Source organism: Heterocephalus glaber, unplaced genomic scaffold (genome assembly GCF_053883595.1).
Source record: "Heterocephalus glaber isolate CG9 unplaced genomic scaffold, H.glaber_assembly_v1.0 deba00001454, whole genome shotgun sequence".
Classification (NCBI taxonomy): Eukaryota; Metazoa; Chordata; class Mammalia; order Rodentia; family Bathyergidae; genus Heterocephalus; species Heterocephalus glaber.
Window position 1 is genome coordinate 10788082 of NW_028258303.1, and position 19901 is coordinate 10807982.

The following is a 19901-nucleotide window of genomic DNA, read 5'->3' on the forward strand; positions in this document are numbered from 1 at the left end:
ATTACTAAAATAATCTTTCCATCATTAAAAAAAAAAAGGTCATAGGGCCTGGGGCATAGCTCAGTGGTGCCACACCTGCCTGACAAGCGCAAGGTCCTGAGTTTGAACACGGGTACAGAGAGGGAAAAAAAAAGCCATAAAGTTACTTCATTTGCTTATAAGTCTTAATTGTGGGTTTGGGCCATAATCTCAAAAGATGAAATTCTGAACCTCATAATCACAAATGTTGAAATCCTGAAAGATCAAAATTTCTTATGTCTAAAATTCCTAATGTCTGAAATTCCAAAAGCGGTAATTTTAGAAAAAATAATTTAAAAATTTCTTTAGGGGCCCAGGGATTTAGCTTAGTGGTTTCGTTGCCTGCTGTGCAAGCACAAGGACCCAAGTTCAATCCCTTGTACCAAAAAAAATTTCTTTAAGGCAGGTATGTAGTTCAGCAGAAAAGCACTTGCCTAGGATGCATAGGGCTCTGGCTTCAATCCCTAGAACTCAAAGATAAAAAGTCTTTAAAAGATATTTTTCATTGTTAAAAGGGGATTTGAAAAGCATAAAAACATAACAGAACACTTCATAGACCACATTATACAATAAAATAGGCAAATGATATACATATTTTTGCAGTTATAAACAGTATGCAAATCATTGTCAAGTGTAACAAAAGCAGAAAAGCCATATTCACTAAAAAATAGGTCAAAAAGTGAAACATAAATACCAATATGGTTGGTACCTGTGAGCACCCACTTTTCTAACTGTGGTCATCTGAAATATGGTGATGAACAACCTAAGTCTCTCAAGGAGCTGAATCAAAAACTATGATGGTGGCACATAGCTATAATCCCAGCTACACAGAAGAATAAAGCAGGATGATCACAAGTATGAGGCCAGCCAGGCCAACTTAATGAGACCCTGTCTCAAAACAATACTTTAGAAAAGGATAAGGATGTAGCTCAGTGGTAGAGTGCTTGTTTAGCATGCCCAAAGCCCTGGATTCAATCTCTAGGATCACAAAAACAAAAGAAGAAAAAAAATCCACAATGGGTCATCATCACATATGTAGTTATTCAAAGACACTGTCTTTCACAAATCAAAGTGAACAAAAAAGGCATCATCTCTTCATTTACTGAGGAAGTTGCAATGTTTTTACAAACATGAATAATGCTTACACGCAAAGTAAATGTTGTGATAATGCATTTTCATGGACTTAAAGTTGCAAAACTTACATATTCTGAAAAATATCCTCTCAAAGTCTTTACACAATTTATATCTCCAGTACTGGAAACTATGCAAAGATTGAAGTATTAGTTAATGGTTTTCTTATTAATGCAGAAGACTCTGTATGATAAAAACATTTCACTATCTGTTACATTAAAGGATGTTGAAGAAGTGTACTCTTAAAAAGAAAAATGTGTTTATGTCAACAATATCTTATCCCAGCTCTTAAGATAATACATTCTTATAACTAGACCTTGTTCACACATTCCTCTTTAGTGAGCTCCAGTTTTGCAATTCCATCAGGAGTTGCCAAGATGTAAACGCCTAGCATGGAACTTGAATCTGAAGCCAGTTAACCAGCCAACATCATTACTTAAAATATGTAATTCTCAGCCGAACTGCAAAGTCTATAATACATACTTTTGTCACTATCTAGGCTTCTCTCTCAGGAACTAAAAAATTAATACTGCCTGGTTCTCCTCTGATGTCTTTTAATATTCCTTTTAAATTTTCTCTTCCTGTCTTGGTGCTCATGCCCCACCCATGCTTTATGGTTTCTCAGTACTGGTATCCAATACCAGAGATGTCATAGTCTCATTACTAGAAGGCATTGTAGGGACCATTCCTCCTCTTACTCTACCTTACAATTAGTGCCTTTTCTCTATAAAAAGAGGATTTTCCTTCTGCAGAAGTTGCCTTCTTATGTACTTCACCAATCTGACAAACTCAAGCATAAAAGGAGTTTCAAGAGCCAGAAAGAGAATCACATAAAAACATGACTTTACTACTTTGGAATATAGTCTGGCAGTTCCTCAAAAGGCTAAATATACAATTATAAACCAGCAATTCCACTCCTAGGTATGTATGAAGAGTACTAAAAACTAATGTCTACACAAAAACTTGTAAAAAGTGTTTTTTAGCATTATCCCTAACAGCCCAAAAGTGGAAAAACCTAAATGTTTCTGGACAAATGAAACAGTGTACATGTACAATGGTCTATTATTTGGCAAACTTAAAAAATTAAATACTAATAAATGCTACAACATGGATGAATCTTAAAAACATGCTAAGCAAAAGCCACCAGATACACAAGACAGCATATTGTATGACTCCATTCACATGAGATTTCCAGAATAGGCAAGTTCATTGAAGCAGAAACTAGATTAGTGGTTGTCTAGGGCTGGAAAATAAAGAGATTGGGGATGACAACCAAGGCTCTTTTTATTTTTGAGAATGATGACAATATTCTAGATGTGGTGGTGGTTATTACCTCACACAACTCTGGGAACACACTAAATTCATGGAATTGTGTGTTTTAAATTGGTGAATTGTAAGGTACGTGAACTACCTATCAATCAATGAACTTTAAAAAGTTTCTTTTCAATACTTTATTATCTCTGAACTATGGCAAGTCTCAAAGCTTTAACATTTTGTTGAGGATAAGGAAAGCAGAGATTGTTTTGTATTTCTGGGTAGCTAAGACTTCTCTTTTCTTTTTGTGCCCTTTGTCTTTACAGTGACACAGAAATGCTTCAAACATTGCTGTATAATTATGTTTTAAGACAAAGAACACACAACAGAGTCTCCACAGGTTCAAAAAAGCCAAATTTGGACATATGGTATTTTCAGTGTTTAATCCCTGTGCCACAGGCCAACAGAACAGTCATCCACACAAATCTGTGTGTCTTTTATGCTTTGTACCTTCCTTCAGTGGGTGACAGCTCCTTTAAATCTTCCAAACCAGGCTTTACATTCAGTAACTTCTTGTAGAGAGCCAATGGGAAGTGGAGATCAACCACAGTCGAGTTGTAGATTGCCAGTCCACAAGTGATGCCAATCAAGTGAAACCAGTTGTGCTCTACAAAACACTTTTTAGGAAATATACAAATGTGTTAAAGAAATGCAGTGACTGCAGCCTTCAAAACACTGTACTATTTATCTCAAAATATTTTCAGAATAAAACAGTAAAGATCACATTCATATTTTAAGTTACCTCTTGAGGCAGAGAAACATCTCTGACAAAAGTACCATTATTCCCCAAAAGATCTAATGTGGACCAAGGCAAGCATTTATGACCCTTCCAGTGACACTGGGAACAGCCTAGCTATCTATAGCAGGGCTGTCCATAGAACTTTCTGCAACGATGGACACATTCTATTCTGTGCTGCCCCTTATAGTAGCCACTAGTTAGATGTGTCTACTGAGCATCTGAAATGCAGCTAAAACAACTGAATAAATGGACCTTTATTGTTTAAATTTAAATAACTACATGTGGCTGGTGACTACCTTTTTTTAATCTAGAGAAAATCTGCAGAAAAAAAGCAACTATAAATTGTAGGCTGAATGAATTTAGAATGCCTTCTAGAACACAGTCCTCTTAGGGAATTTTTTAAAATAAAGTCCACATATGCCTGTGTGTGCATATTCATACATGAGTTATCATTTGTATTAAAAGAAGACATGTTTGACTACTGACTTTCCACATGTTATAAAATCAATTTCTTTATCACACTGTGTTCTTTTTACCCTTTGTAGATATTAAGACCTGGATCTTACCTACTAGAAATGGCAGTGGGGCTCAAGGCTGAGGAAACACACTGAGATCTCGACAACAGATAGAAAAGGAAAACTACTCTTCACTACATTACTTAGACATTTTAAATGATCTCTGCTATTCTCTCATTTACAAAGTTAAAATGAGATTGATCTAAAAACAAAAAGGAAGTTTAATTCAATCCATTTGTTTAATTGTAACATTACTAACTTACTGTATCTGAAAACCACAAGAGATTTGAATCCTGATAGTAGGTAAACATTCCATAGATGGGATTCAAAAGTTCTTTTAACAGCAAAAGAAAGAATTCCTTTGTAACACCACCAGCATCCACTGCTTCTTCCCCATCGAAGATTACCTTAAAATCATATCATGAAAACAGAATTAATATTTCAGGGAAATCGACGGCTCGGGGAAGGCTACACTAGGGATTGAACCCAGGGCTTCACACCTGATAAGCAAGTATTCTACCACTGAACTGTACCCTCACCCCTTCTTATTTTTATATTTTGAGAAGGTCCTCATTTAGTTGCTCAGATTACACTCCTACCTCAGCTCCCAAGAAGGTGGAATTATAGATGTGTGCCACAGAACATGGCTAAATTTTATCTTTTAGAAGATTCTTTTCTAAAACCAGTACGAAGGACAAAAAACCTAACAGAGAATATATACTGATGCAATGAAAACTATAAGGTTTATTTTTTGATTTTGCTGACTGCATAAATGTTTAACAAGACGCTTATAGATGTACACAACTTTTATTAGATGTTCCAAGGGACACAAAGGAGATCAGAAGTTACCATATATCCACAGAGAGTTTACTACCTATTTGAGAGAAGTAAAACAAATATAAAAGAAGCAATTAGAGAATACATTTTACTTTCAAAGAATGAAATATATGAGAGGTAAATACTTTGACACAGAGAAAGAAATGATTTACTTGAGTATGGGAACACTTTCTGAAAAAAATCACTCTCAGTGGAACTGTTGGTGTCATGGAAGCATGGAAGGCAATCTGAGCAGACAGAGACATGGGCTCTGTGAGGGGCTTAAACAGGAATGCTGGACCCATAATGGTCATTAAAAGTAAGGACTATAGGAAACCAAAAAATGATACTGAGTTAATCTTATGCTAACACTTAAAAAACTATTAATCTAATCCTCAAAGCAGCCAAAGCACAGGGATTACCATTATTATCCACATTTTACAGATAATGGCTAAGGCCCAGAGCTAAAGACAACATTTGCGAAGGCTTTTCTTTATGGTTATGTTCCAGGCTATCTAGAGTAGGACAGATATTAGGGCTGTAAGTATACAGACACCAGCAGAAAACATAATTCAGATGTGCTACAAAGCAAGAACAGCCCCATCTCAATTACTGACTGAATTACTGGCAAAAAGAAAAGCAATATTAAAAATATAACTCATAAGTCTTAGAAAGAATTTGATGAGACTGATGCTACTTATCAAATTTTAGAAAGGGTTAACAATATTATGGAAATAATCATTCAATTCCTTGCCTACTATATTTCTGAAACCAGTATTTACAACAGGATTAGAAATAAAGACACAGAACTTGTATGACTTTAAACAACTTCAAATTATTTACTGAATATTTCTAGAACCCCAACTACGTACCAAACATGATGCCAAACCCTAGGATACAGGAACCAATAATACAAATATGTAGTCTATGGGAAGAAACAATTTCTAAATTTAAAAATTTCAGATTGCTAAATTGCCTATCCTGATAGATCACCAGCCTCATTGGCAATTTCTTACCTTTCCAGTCTCCTATTTTACCTACTTTCTTTTAATTCTCTGACATCCAAATCTTCCTAAACAATAGCTCAAGAGTTGTATACAGCTGAAGCTTTACTTTTTGTTGTTGTTTGCTTATTTTGGTAGGGCTACAGAGGATATGCCAAAGACAGCAGAGGAAGGCACAGAAAGCCCTATGATCCCTCAAATAATCCCTAGCACTTTTATCTTTTATCTGATGTTTCACTGAGATGCTCTGGTGATTTTACAGAAAAAAGTGACTATTTCTTATAAAATAAATGAAAGAAATTGTGAATGGCTGTACTCCACAATTTTAATAAGATCTTTGCTGCTTTCACTGTTTAATGAAAACCTCTGAGGGCATTTAGAGGTATATATACTGAAGGAGCTCACTTTGAGAGGCTTTTTCAAATCAATATCAGAATGAATGCTCAGCTCTCTTAGGGCATCTCCAACGAGGTTGTTCCTGCGAACGTGAAGGACCAGGAAAGGGCTTCTGGCCAGCAGAGGCTCCAAGGTGAGAAGCATGAAGACATTCTGCAGGTTGGCTCCATTGACTGCTACCTGGAACGACATACCCCACAACACAGTTACTCAAAGCACCCTTGAGGACAGAAGAGCAGCCAGCTGTGCCTTGGAACCAGGCGGGGCTGACTACACTTCCATGTTGTCCTTTTTCCTCTCTTACAGATTTTCAAGTTACTTGTCTTTACACAGCCCACAAATCTTTAAATCTGGTCTCAAAAAGACTAAGTGGGTCGGGGATTTAGCTCAGTGGTCCCTCTGCCTGCTTCGAAAGCACAAGGTCCCGAGTTTGATCCCCAGTACCAAAAAAAAAAACACTAAGTGAAAACAGTTTATGAATCTTATGACTTATAACTAGATCCAGCAGAGTGATTTTGACTAGTTGATTAAGTCCAAAATAAAAAGGTACTTGAAATAGGACAGACTGGTAAAAACCATGGTTTTCAAAATGGCAGGTAAGAAAACCTAACAATCATTTGTTAAAAAAGTTTTTGTGAAAAGTATCCATTTCTCTGGAGGACCTTTGAATTGTCAGTACCATGGGTACATCTATGAAAACAGACATGTAGACAGAACTACAGAGAGACAGAAAGGCAGATATGGAGAGAGACAGAGAGATGAATGGCGCGTATATCTACCAACAGTAAAAACTGTCAGATATTGATTGCTAATTCACAAGTCCCTGGGTAGGCTTGTTGAAATCAGTATCTTATAATAAAAATATGTATTAAACCCTATTAAATCTCTATATCTTAAATTTCCATTCAATTAAAGTAGTCAAGATTCATTTAATTATCTCTCTGTACATCTGGGATCAGCAAATTTTGGTCCCATAGATCAAATCTATTCTGCTGCCCATTTCTGCAGGGTGGGGTATATGTGTGTGTGTATTGGGGAATAAACCCATGCTAGCCAAGTACTATAACCACTGACCTGTATTCCCAGCCTATTCTTTTTATTTTTCAAGTTACTTATCTTTACAAAACACACAAGTCCTTTAATCTCATCTCTAAAACACAGATTAACTGAAACAGTTTATGAATCATATAATTTATACACAGGTACAGGAAAGTGATTTAAATCAACTAAATTGCCCAGGCTGGCCTCAAACGTACAATTCTCCTGCCTTAGCCTTCCAAGTTACTAAGATTACAGGCATGAACCACCAAATCCAGCTATTGAACAGTTTTTGAGCTAACAAAAGATTTTTACACTTTTAAGTCATAGAAAAAAAATAAAAAGAATACTATTTCCCAACTGAAAACTGGATAAAATCCAACTTTAGTATACACAGTTTTATTCAAATACCACTACTTATTCATTTATGTACTGTCTATCACTTCTTGTTTTATGGACAGACCATAGCGCCCACAAAGCCTGAAATATTTACTATAAGGCCATGTTATGGCTTATAACTAGATATGCCCCTAAAGCCTCATGCAGTCAGAGGCAGAGCTTTTTCTGAGGTAGATGGGTCTAGAATGTGTGACTCTGGGACTGATTCAAGGTGCAGTGCTAAGCTCCAGGGCACCAGGAGTAAGGGAGTGAGTGCTACCTGCCCTAAGGAGTCTGGATAAGATAAAAGGGGCAGGGAGATGCTGTTAGGGTAGCTTGCTGCTTCCCTTCTTACTTTTGCTGTCTTCCATTGCCACGAACTGTTATCCCTCTGCCATGTGCCACTCTGCCTTGGAAGCCAGCTGATTATGGACTGAAACCTCTACAAATTGTGAGCAATATAAACCTTTCCCCCTTTAACTTTGAGTGTCAGGTATTTTGTCTCAGGAACTAGAGAAAAGTAACTAAGCCCATTACAGAAAATATTTGCTATTCCCAGCCAACATAGATGTTCATTAACATATATATACTATACTACTTAAAAAACTTAGAAGAGTTCTAAGAATTATAATGAAATTTCACTCAGATATACTTTCTCCTGTCAGGCAAAATTAAAACTGAGTATGTAAGATGGCAAAAGCATAGTAAAAAGGGGAAATTTTCAAAATATGATACCTGCATCTGTAGTTCGGCATCCGTCTGTAACATTTTGGTCTTGGCTTGGGCATCAAAGATGAAAGGGTAGGAACAAAGTGTTACAGCATCCTAGCATAAAATAAATTATTGGCAATATTACTGTATTTTACAAAGAGTACTGTTGGAAAAATATTTAAATTTTAAAATTATCACTTACCTGTATTATAGATGGTCTAGCCTTCTGTATAAAGAAAAAGAAGAAGTCTTAAATTGCAAAACCTGATTTTTTAACCCCTAAAAATGTAAAATATAAACAATAAAATATAGTCTAGTATTCAACCATGAAACTAACACCATTTGAATACATTTTGATTTGGAGAAAGAATAGATATTTTGATGGCACAGACTGAGGGGAAAAAATTTAAAAAATTTTAAAGAACCATTAAAGGACATTTCACTAACATGTCATAATTCACAGCATTAATAGAATTCTCTTTACAAGAAACCTAATTCCAAACCAGAAGCTGAACAACCTGGACTTCACAGGTTAACATTATTGTGTGAAGTGGTTCAGTATCCCTTATCCAAAATATTTGGGACCAAAAATGTTTTGGATATTTTCAGATTTTGAAACATTTGCACATACATAATGAAAAATCTTGCAGATAGGACCCAAGTCTAAAACAGATAATTCAGTTGTTTCATATACATCTTCTGCACAGAGTCTGAAGGGAATCTGCTACAAGGTTTCATGGTATGGAATTTCCCACCTGTGGCATCTTCTCAACACTGAAAGTTTCAGATTTTGGAACATTTGGATTTCAGATTTAGGATTTGTAATTAAAATTAATTTTATGTGTTAACATGCTGCATGCCCCTTCATACAAACTTAGGAGGAACCAAATACATAGAAGACTATTCAGTATGCTGTCCCTGACTCAGCACTTAGGTCAGTAGCTGTCAATGGAAACCATTCCATCAATGCTTGAATCAACAAATAAATTTTTGAGGAGAGGAGAACTAGTAAACAAATACAACCACGATGAAGTACATCTAACAGGTATGTCATGGTTTCATGTACAGAGTAAGGAAAAAAAGGAAATCTCTTCTGGAAATGTGTTAAGTTATGTAACAAATATCATTAACAGAGACAAAAAAATCAACAAAATAGATCATGATGATCTACAGCAATATTTCTCAAATAGAAAACCATAAATTTATTCCAGAAATTTGAAAATACTCTATGGTTTTAAAAATGATCTTCTAAGCAAAATAAAAACACAATCTGAATGAGCTCCTCAGAACAGAACGTAAACACAGGATTTACATTTATTTTTTAAGGATTGTACTGGAGCCATATAAATACCTAACTGTCCAAGGGTAAGGGGAAAAGAGAAAAGCAGTCTTGCCAGGTAAATACTGCAATTTTACCAAGGAAAAGGCTGATGCAATCCTGGCTTGTTGCATGAATGAGGACTAACAGCAGATGAAAGGAAGAAAAGGGCTGAGTCACCCAGGGAGAGAGGCACTGGAACATGGAATGGAAGTGCTCTGAGCTGACAGCTGGGACTGCTTCAGAAGACAGGTTTGCTCATCACATTAAGTCGGTGAAGCTAAGATGCATTTTATTGACTTTTCTCATGTTTTATTTGTAAATTTGATTTGGTTTTATAATTAAATACTATGAATACAAAGGATATACTTCCTTTTGTGTTTATGAATATTGAAATGAAATCATTTAAGGCAATTTTAATTAAAATCCACCCTGTTAATCCTTTAGAACTAGATTACTTTAGGAATTCTGCAACATTTCTCGAGACTGAGAAACAATATTCAGAGAGACAATTCTAGTCTAGTGAGACCAAAAATTATGCATATATAAGCCAGGGCAATTTGACTCATTCCCATGCCTATATCCCTAATTAGTCTAAGTTTAAAAATGAAATTGCTTCAAAACAATAATTACCATACTATACCACAGCACTATGCAAAGTTCAGTTTTCTTCTAGTCTCATGCCTCCGTACCTAATTACTTTGAACTTAAGAATCTAAATTCCTTCTGTCTAGGTACCTACAAAAGATAAGACCATCCTCAGGAAGGGTGCACAAAACTGGCACAGGGTGTGTATGTGTGTGTGTGTGTGGTGGTTTGGCAAGTCTTTAAAGCAGCAGCCTGAGAGTAAAGGAGCAGGCAGCTGCAACTTGAAGTGGTTAGAGTGGGAATGCAAATTAGGCTGTTAAGTAAATTAGAAAGCTACTACAGTCCTTGAGATAAGACAGTGAGATGTGTGGGCAAAAAGGATGAGACACACGCAAGCCAAAATGGAGACTGATCTGACAAGAGGGGATCCTAGACTTCCAAACACACTGCACAGTAAACTCCACCTAGTGCAGGAGACCTCACCCCTTCCTATTAAAAAAAATGAGTATCAATAGTCCACTGAGATTCCATAAAAATGAAAGATCCCATTGATGGAAGCCGCTCTGTCCATGAAGCAGTTAGCTTTACCATCTTTCTCCTGGGGCTACCCACTCTATCTATGGAGTAGCCGGGCTGCTCTGGTTTAGGTGGGTGGGTAGGTGGGTAAGGGGGTGTGTGTGCACGCGCATGCAGTACTGGAGAATGAATGAACCTAGGGCCTTCGCACTGAGCAACATCCCCAGCCTTTTTCATATTTTGAGACAGGGTCTCCCTAAGTCACTAAGTTGCCTGGGCTAGTACTAGAAATTTTCCTGCCTCAGCCTCCTTGAGTGCTAGCATTACAGGCATGCACCACCATGCCCAGCTCTGCTCTGCTTCTTAACTAACCCACTTTGCTTATAGGGTAACCTGCTGTACTTTTCTGTAATAAACTTTCACTTTGATTTAACCACAACTAGTCTGTGCATACTTTTCACCTTACATGAGGCACTTACCCATTCTAGCTGGTAACACCAGTACCAATATTTAGAATGTTTTAATCTTCCTTATAGGAGAGATCTGTTTAAGCATTATTTGTCTACTGACAAGGAAAAAGAAAGCTCTTGAACATGTGTTATACAAAGCAAAGAAAGGGTGTGAACACTTGGAATATAAAAAATGATATGGGAAAAGCAATAATAAAATTGGCTAAGGCCTGGACACACCCCCATTACATTCTTTAAATAACAAAGTATTTAAGTTGTTTTTCTAGAACCCACTCAAGGATGGCCTGAAACCAGCTTTTCAAGAATGTACATGCACAGAAGTAGCTGGCCCATCCAGTCAATGCCATTTGAAGTCACAAGCTCACAATCCCCCACACCAAACACAACCCCCCAGAAAAGAAACATGCAACCTGTGAAAGAGATGTGACATCTGCACAAAAGAACCCTAAAACTTTCCCTTCTTCCCAATCAACAAGCAGCTTCTTCCCCTCTCCCTTCCTACAGATTCCCACAGTACCAAGTGAACTGGGAAGATTCGAGCTCATAGCTCCTGTGTCCCTGACAGTCAACAGCACAATAAAATTCACTCTCTTTTGCTTCTATGCACATCAGGCAGTGAGCCCTTGCTGGGTATCAAGAACAGTAACTACAAACAGTGGTGACGCGACAGTGTCCTAGTACCCAGCACTTTAAAGTATTAGTATTCTTGATGGTGTAATATAATTCTTCAGTCAACAGCATGATCTTCCTCTGAATCTCTAGGCTCTTCATTCCTGTTCTGTTTCTCTCTCCCTACCCCTGTTTAACATCCACCTTCTGCAGCTTCTTGTCCCCTCAGCTGACTTTTCCCACACCCCACAGTGAAAGAGCCCAGGGTCACTGTTCTCTCAGTTGGTTCAGATGGAAAGAAATCTTAATGGCCTTGGTTAGGAGCCAGAGTCACGGCCAGAGACATGTTTCCCAGAGTTGGTGGACTGGAGACCCCAGGGGAGCCACCAAGGCAGACGGAAGATAATGAAGCCTTTGAAAACCAAGGTGCCCACTCTCAGGAAGGCAAAGGAGGGATTAAGATTCAATCAAAAGAAATTGCTGAACTACATCTAAAACTTTTGTTTGGTATTTTTTTTCAGTCCTAGGGATTAAACCAGGGATCCTCTACCAGAGTTATATCCCCAGCCCTTTTTCTGGGACAGGGTCTTGCAGCCCAGGCTGGTCTCAAACATCAGATTCTCCTGCCTCAGCCTCCCAAGTAGCTGAGATTATAGATGTGTGCCACCATGCCTGTCTTATAAATTTTTATAAGTCTATGAGTTTTTATATTTGAAATATAATAATTTTGCTGATTTTTTTGTGCTTGTTGAATATTTTAGAAACTGCTTCTAATACTGGCATTCCTGTGAAATAAGTTTCAGCAATTTTTCTCCCACTGCTACTATTTCTAGTCTAGAAAGATGCATACGGACTGATCAGGAAAAGTGCTCATCTCTAGAGAGGCTAAGTATCCTGGGATATCCACTCCCCCAAAAAGGGTCTCACAAACTTAAAACTAACAAAGTACTGGTGAACCAACTTCAAGGGTGCCTGATTCAAACAGGGTTGCACTGTGACCTAAAGTCACCTTTTAAAACATGTAAAATGGAAGGAATTAATTGTATAAAACCAAAGAACTACAAATATTTTTTTAAAAATAATACCAATAAAACATTTCCTAAATCCAGCTGGAGTAGGCAGGAGACATTTGCACAAACACCTGCAATTCCGGGAGGAAATGCAGATAGTTCTGCTCAGGGTCTGCACTGTCTTACACATGCAAAACACTGCCCCTTGGTGCAGAAACACTGCCCTGGTGCAGTGCATCTCCTTCAACAAACAAAGCCAGACAGCAAGCTCTCTCTGGCGGTTAGTTCTGCAGGATTTCCGTGCATCACTGAATGCCTCATTTGTGCTGTCCTCTATGGGAGCCTGCAAAGATGCTCACACTATGGGGGGTTTGATTTTCAAGCATAGATGATGGCACATTATTGACTGAAATAAACTACTAATAGCTGTTCCGAAAATGAGTAGAATGCAGGCACTTTACAATGTTCCTTCTGCACATGTGTGCATATCCCTCTGTAATTTCTTTCTCACTGCAGCTTCTTAACTGAACCAAACACGCAGCAAAGACAGAACCATTTCCAGGTCCTGTCTCCAGCCCCCATGACTCACTCAGGAATATGATATACATTCGATGCTGCAGAACTGCTTAGTGAAACACAGATACTGAGGGCTCATTATACCTCAGGCATCTTGCTAATGATCCTTCAATGCATTCTTCCATTTAATCCTCACAACACTGTCATAGTTCTCATTCACAATTGCAGGTGGTAAGCCTGCAGAAATTAGGGAACTTGACTGAGGCCATAGCCAGCAGACAAGAGTTAAGACTTACATCTCAGCCTTTTTAACTGAAGCACGTGCTCTACACTATATTCTATAATGCCTTTGCTGTAGCCAGCTTTAAAAAAAAATCTATCATTTTTACTTTAAAGTGGCTAAAATAATAAAGTGGTTAAAATAAAAAAGTATATATGGAACAGCAGTAGCAAATATCCAAGATACCAAGAAATTTGAACATCGATTTCTAATTGCACCATACCCAATACAATAGGAAAAACTCCACGGAAATCACGAAAGGATATACATTAATTTTGTCTTTCTATAATAACTACCTTTATCATTGAAGAACCCCCTCAAAAAGTGAAATTTGTTCATTAAGTACCTCCATTTGGAAACCAATCATGATAATCTAAATTTTAACATGAGCAACTTCTTTGCCAGGGTCAAAAGGAAAGGATCAGGAGCCGGGGATTTAGCTCAATGGTTCCGCCACCTGCCTCACAAGCTCAAGGTCCCAAGTTCGATCCCCGGTACCAAAAAAAAGGAAAGGATCAAGTCACAGAAACAATAGGTAAGAAAAGTTATAGGTAACAGACTTCATAGAAAAGTTGTTTAACTTCTCTGAGCCTCCATTTCCTAACCTAAAAATAAAACAGTTGGCTTATATAATTCATAGATTTGCTTCAGCACTTAACATTTTATCATTCAAAGAGTTCACAAACTGATAAAACAGAAAAGTTTATCTTTTTATAATTTCTAAATTCAGTGATAGCAAACTTCATTGCTAGCGCCCTGTTAAATTTCCCATCCAATCTCATCAAGAAGAACACCTCATTCTTACTGCAAAGTATTTTGTTTCTTCAGGGTAATCATAAAATCTTATTAAAAATTAACACTGTGTCAATTTAAAATGTTTCTACAGAAAGATACAACTTTGCATGTAGCACCCATCATCTGTTATCTGACAAAGTGCACAATCTTGCCTGTTTATTAGTTAAATAAGCCTATTTAAATACCTTGCTTATAGACACCATTGCTGACCTCCAAAAAGCCTGCAGAGAAAAACATTACCCTACTACTGGCAATGAATCTGCTGACCTGGCAAAGGTCTCACTTCAAATGTGTTTCCTGCACATCACTTAACTACAATAATAAAGTTACTCTGTTTTCTGGCATAATTCACATGCCGCTAAGGGGGATTCTAAAGAAACAGGCATATATATAAAGCCAGTTTGCAATCAAAGTGAGCAGTTCCTGCCATGCTAGGGATGGCAGGTAGGAATCCACAGTTCCTTGAACAGTACATCCGAACACACTGTTGAAATCTGGGTAGGGGGTGTGTAACATTTTCCTATCAACAGTCCTAAAACCAGAGGTGGCCTACAGGGCTGGGCAGTTGACATAAGATGACTAAAGTAGGCTGGAAGTGAGAAGACAATAATTAGCAAATGGTACTTTCCTCCGAGTCAGGGGTACATCAATCTGCTATGGGGACTGTGGCCTCCATCAAGCCTCATCTGAAGAGCCACTACTGAACTCCAGCCAGTTGGTGCCATCTGGGAAAACAATTTGTACTGCCAGATTTTTCAAGTTTTCAAGAAAAGCTGGAAATTCATATTTTCATATGCATTCTTTTTTTTTCTTTTTTTGGTATCGGGGATCGAACTCAGGATCTTGCACTTGTGAGGCAGGCACCGTAACCACTGAGCTAAATACCCGGCCCCATATGGTTTCTTTTTTAAAACTTGGTAAAAATGAGCTAACACAAAATTTAACACCTTTACTATTTTTAAATGTATGGTTTTAATAGAAGTATATTCACATTGTTGTACAAAAAAGGATCTTCAGAAATTTTTCTCTTGAAAACTGAAACTTTATATCCATTAAATAACAATTCCCATTTACCCCTCCCACCCATTATTCTATTTTCTGTTTCTGTGAATTTGACTACTTCAGACATAGTCATTTTTGCTTATTTTTTCATGTGATGCTGCGGACTGAATCCAGGACCTTGAACATGCTAAGTACACACATCACCACTGTTACATCCTGACCAAAGAACCCTGATTTTTTTTTTTTTAATATTGCTAACTAAAAAAGTTTATAACATTCTGGGCGATTACTCACTTACAACTCCTTATGACATTTGTGATTACCTAAAGTACTTCCCAAGTTTCAAGATTGCAAAAGCCAGGTGGATAGAAAACAGTTGTGACACTAACATCAAAGTCTAAAACAAATTGTACAGTTGGAAGTGGTGGTGCACACCTATAATCCCAGCACGCGGGAGGCTGACGCAGGAGGATCACCATGAACTGGAGATCAGCCTGGGCTGCACAATAAGTTCAAGGCCAGGATGAACTACATAACAGACCTTGTCTCAACAAGATATTAAAAAACAAAACAAAACAAACTGTACAGCTCAGATATGCTTTTCCTGTCCTGATCTGTACTTTGTGAAAAAGACTAAATCTTTTAAGACATGGTTTACATGAATCCTTACCATCCCTGCTTGATGCAAGAACCACATGAGGTAGTCTTCCTGAATGTCCACGAGACTAGAAATCTCAGGAATGTAAAATGTATCATATTCCACATGCTTCACTTTAAGATTTACCTGATAAAAGGCAAAATAAGGATAACTAAACACAGAGAATGAAAAAATTGCTTCCCAGAGAACATCATAGCAGGATATTTCACCCTACCATCTATTCACCCCCTCCCCACTAGCTCCTCCTATGCTCACCTTATATAACTTCTCCAAGAGCTTGAGAGCTGCTGTAATATAATTGTTAAACAGTACAGGAATTAAGAATGTCTTTCTTCCCCTCAGTAGATAAAGGACTGCACCTTTATAGAGGTTTACCAGCTTCATGAAATATTTGGGGCATACCTGAGACCACCAGTTATCTTAAGAAAGAAAAAAAAACATATTTCAACATATAATCTGGAGCAAGTATGTATGCTTCTGCCTGTTAGCTAAAAACACCAAAGGCCAGAAGATAAACAGTAGTCTAAAATGCAGCTTCCCCAAACTGACTTTAAAAAAGAATCTATTAAAATATTTCTGTAGAAATTTCTGCAGCAGTTATATAAGAATCCCTGGGGTGTTTTTGTTGTTTTGTTTTGGTAAAAGCAAATCTGAATTTTTTTCAAACTCATTCGGAAGGCTAATCTAAAAGTTAATTCTAAGGTGGCAAGAGGACAAGATACACATATTCTGGACATGAGGGATGTCCACTGAATTACTCCAAACTGTGCTCACATGCCCTAGTTCCTTCAGCACTGCTCTCAGCCACTGCTGACATCCTGTACCAAGGATGTGAAAGACAACAGCCCCTACAAGTGGCACCAACATGAAAATTATTTCTTTCCTTAAAGAGGCATAATTATTTGAAAAACTACTTCTTTTATTATTTTTCTCCAAACAATGCCTTCTCCTGCCCAGCAAGATTATACTATTGACTTCTACTTTGTTAGAAATAAACTTAATCATACTGAAATAGTTAAACAATGAACAAATATGTTATCTGAGCTTTCCTTTAAAATATTACATAAAAAAATAAAATAAAATAAAATATTACATAAAAAAAGCAGAGGCAGGATAAAATAAAAAGGACAAAATGTTGACAATGTTAAATATGTCTGCTGTATACCTATAGTGCTCTTTTGAGGTATTCTTTCAAATTTCAATAATTGAAAGTTAAAAATAAATTTAATATAAAATTCACATCTGTTTTTTGGTATCATGAGACCTGGAAAAGTTTATTTAAAACCCCAAAACTTAAAATTGGGTAATATTTCTTCAGATTGTCATTTATCTCACAACTGTTAGAACACCTAAGAAAATGTACCCAAATGGCTTTTGATCTAATACTTTTATTATTTTTTCTGCTTTTGTGTTCTGTGTGAAAGAGCAAAACCAGATAGATCTCTTCAATCAAGGGGAGACCATGCTCAAATACCAGCTCAATCCACCTGAACACAGAAGTTACTGAGTCACAACAAACACCTAAAAAAAATTACCAGGGGGTAAAAGTAAAAAAGCCAGGTGACAGACTTCCTTCACTTGCTTAATAAAAACATCTTAGGCGCTACTCCAAGACAGACACTCTCCAATTCACTGAGGAACAGAAGGTTCTTATCTCAGCAAAGTGTCCAGAGCCTGCAAAAATCAGTGTGGACTCAACCATCCTAAAAAGAAAAACAAAACAAACAGTTACTAAGTCTCTACTAGGTCATTTTCTGCCTCTCCTTTCCTGCAGACCTCAGTTTCACCAAAACCAGTCCACTCCCACTCCCTAAGTAGATACAGCAGACACTAACTTTTGAGGCACTATGAACTAGAAGCAAATGTGAGAGGAAGGAAATACACTGAATGATGTGACTGTGTGGCATTTCCAAATCAAGATTAATGTGGCATGAGTTATTTCAAATAACCTAAATAATGGTTCAATTTGCTTAAATTACAAAAAAGGCTAGCTAGACATTAACAGTAAAGAAAAGTTTAAATGTTAACACTTTTATGTTACACCCAACAAGTAGATGTGGGACCTCAATCCACTGAGAGCCAGGGGTAACAGCAACAAAATAAGCACAAAATCACTTGAATGACTTTAGCACATTCACCTAATACTTTACTAGGGTTTGTATCCAGCCGCAGAATGGCCATAGCCAAGGGGATAGTCAGTGTTATGTAATACTTGGAATCCTGGAGCAGGGGAAATTCAGGAAGTATTAAATAGATTCTCATTGCTTCAACATCTGGCGGTGAACTTGACAACTGTGGAATCAGGCAACTTTCAAAGCTGCTTAAGATCTGTATGAAAGAAAAGAGTAATGAGAAATTCAAACATGCCTGAAATCTAGTTAATCTATCTCTAAATTCATAAACTATTTGATAGACTCACTCTTATTCCTGCACTATACACTGATCAACTACTACCAACCAGGCATTGGTCAAGGCTCTCAGAACCTCAAGGAGAAGAAAGTCTGAATGCTCCTGCCTGTACAAATCTTATATTCCTTAGGTTAAGCCAAAGAGAAAGCCAAAAGAAGGCCAAATTCCCAAAATGAATTACTAAATTAAAATTTGTACAAGACCTGTCTTGTCATCTTTTTTCTCTTAAAAGTTGAATTATTCCTATGTATCACAAATATATACTAGTTAAAAAACGGAGGGGGAAAAGTAGAATTATTAAATGCAGAAATGCATTTCCAAAAATGTGCTTTGAAAATGTTAAGAACATACCTGTTCTAGAATCATGGAGTGCTGAGAGTTCATTAACTTCTCAAATAATACCCTAGTTGAGTTCAGGTCAATCCCAGGGATTTTGGGACTTGTTTTAAAATGTTCATCAATTCTAAACAAACAAAACAGTATTGAATAAAAGAAAAACAAAACAAGCACTGGGGTAGAAATTATGAACAATAAACAAAATAGTTTGTCTATGCTGATCAGATTTAAATATGACCTGGCAGACAAGATCTACAAGACCACACTTTGGGGAAGCCCTAGAGAATAGACCTCACAGGCAACTCTTTTTTGAAGATGATTTTAAATTTTCAAATCGTTTTTCAATCTTTGTACTTTTAAAAGATTTTTATTTTAAATTCCTTGAAGTTCAGAGTGTTATTTCCCTGATTGACTTTTGTGGATTGCTGTTTGTTTTACCCTTTTCTGCAACTATACACGGACACTGCAATGCTATTCAGATGCTGTGGCCAGGTGCAAAAACATCACCTGTGCAAACCGGCCAGTCCATCAGCAAATGGCAAAGAGAACTTCTCTATTTGCATCTTCCTTAACAAAGTACTTAAAATAAAAATCAGATCTACAACAACTGTAAATATCTCTCTTAGATAACACATGGGACACAATTACATTCACCCAAGGACTAATTTCACAGCAACTTTTTAACTTCCTAGCAACTAAGTCGTTTTCCCAAACTTAAATATTCTTAGCCTTTCAGAGACTTAAGAGTATCTCTTAAACACCCTCTCTTAAATATACCATACCTATTGGTTTACAAAAGAGCTGTTTACTTGAAAAATAAGCTTCTGTTTATGAGTGACACATTTAAATAGTTTTAACACCCACTGACAGCAATGTTACAATTTATAAAAAGACAGGTAGAGTTTCTAACATGTAAAAAAATAATGATTCTATGTATTGGAACACAAATGGTCAAATCAAGAGTAGTCACTTTTCTTTGTTGGGTTTTTTTGTTGTTGCTGTCCTAAAATAAATGGGCACAAAATATTAATTCTGGTGCCCAAATATAACTTTCGATATACTTAGATGTATGTTACACCTATGCTGTTAAAAAAAAATTCTTATCTATACATATACATTGGTTTGTAAAATTGGTCTTCATTTTGGTTGGTTTGCTGTGATGCATCTTGTATATACTGGAGAAGCAGGCTTCCTGCAATAGCACAAATGTCAATGGCGGGGGCGCACCATGGTGGTGCATAACTGTAGTGCCAGCACTCTGGGAGGCTGAGGCAGGGCTACAGCAATTCTGAGTCCAGCCTGGGCCTAAAAGGAACAGAAAGGCAGAGGAAAGG

At 37.1% G+C, this 19901-nt stretch overlaps 1 protein-coding gene across 7 annotated transcripts in view; it reads right to left on the reverse strand.

The window, feature by feature from the left end:
- The window catches only part of Herc3 (HECT and RLD domain containing E3 ubiquitin protein ligase 3), a 176249-nt gene that overhangs the window by 73478 nt on the left and 82870 nt on the right, over positions 1–19901 (reverse strand). For all 7 annotated transcript variants that reach the window (XR_015452864.1, XR_015452863.1, XR_002396187.2 and 4 more), the window contains 9 exons: positions 18583–18694; positions 17961–18150; positions 16078–16241; positions 15835–15948; positions 8263–8286; positions 8085–8174; positions 5943–6113; positions 3981–4124; positions 2914–3080 (listed from right to left, as the gene is read on the reverse strand). Coding sequence is in view for 4 of the 7 variants with exons in the window: in XM_021261066.2 (XP_021116725.2) it covers positions 2914–3080; positions 3981–4124; positions 5943–6113; positions 8085–8174; positions 8263–8286; positions 15835–15948; positions 16078–16241; positions 17961–18150; positions 18583–18694 (1176 nt within the window). In the remaining 3 variants the exon portion in view is untranslated. The remainder of the gene's footprint in view (positions 1–2913; positions 3081–3980; positions 4125–5942; positions 6114–8084; positions 8175–8262; positions 8287–15834; positions 15949–16077; positions 16242–17960; positions 18151–18582; positions 18695–19901) is intronic.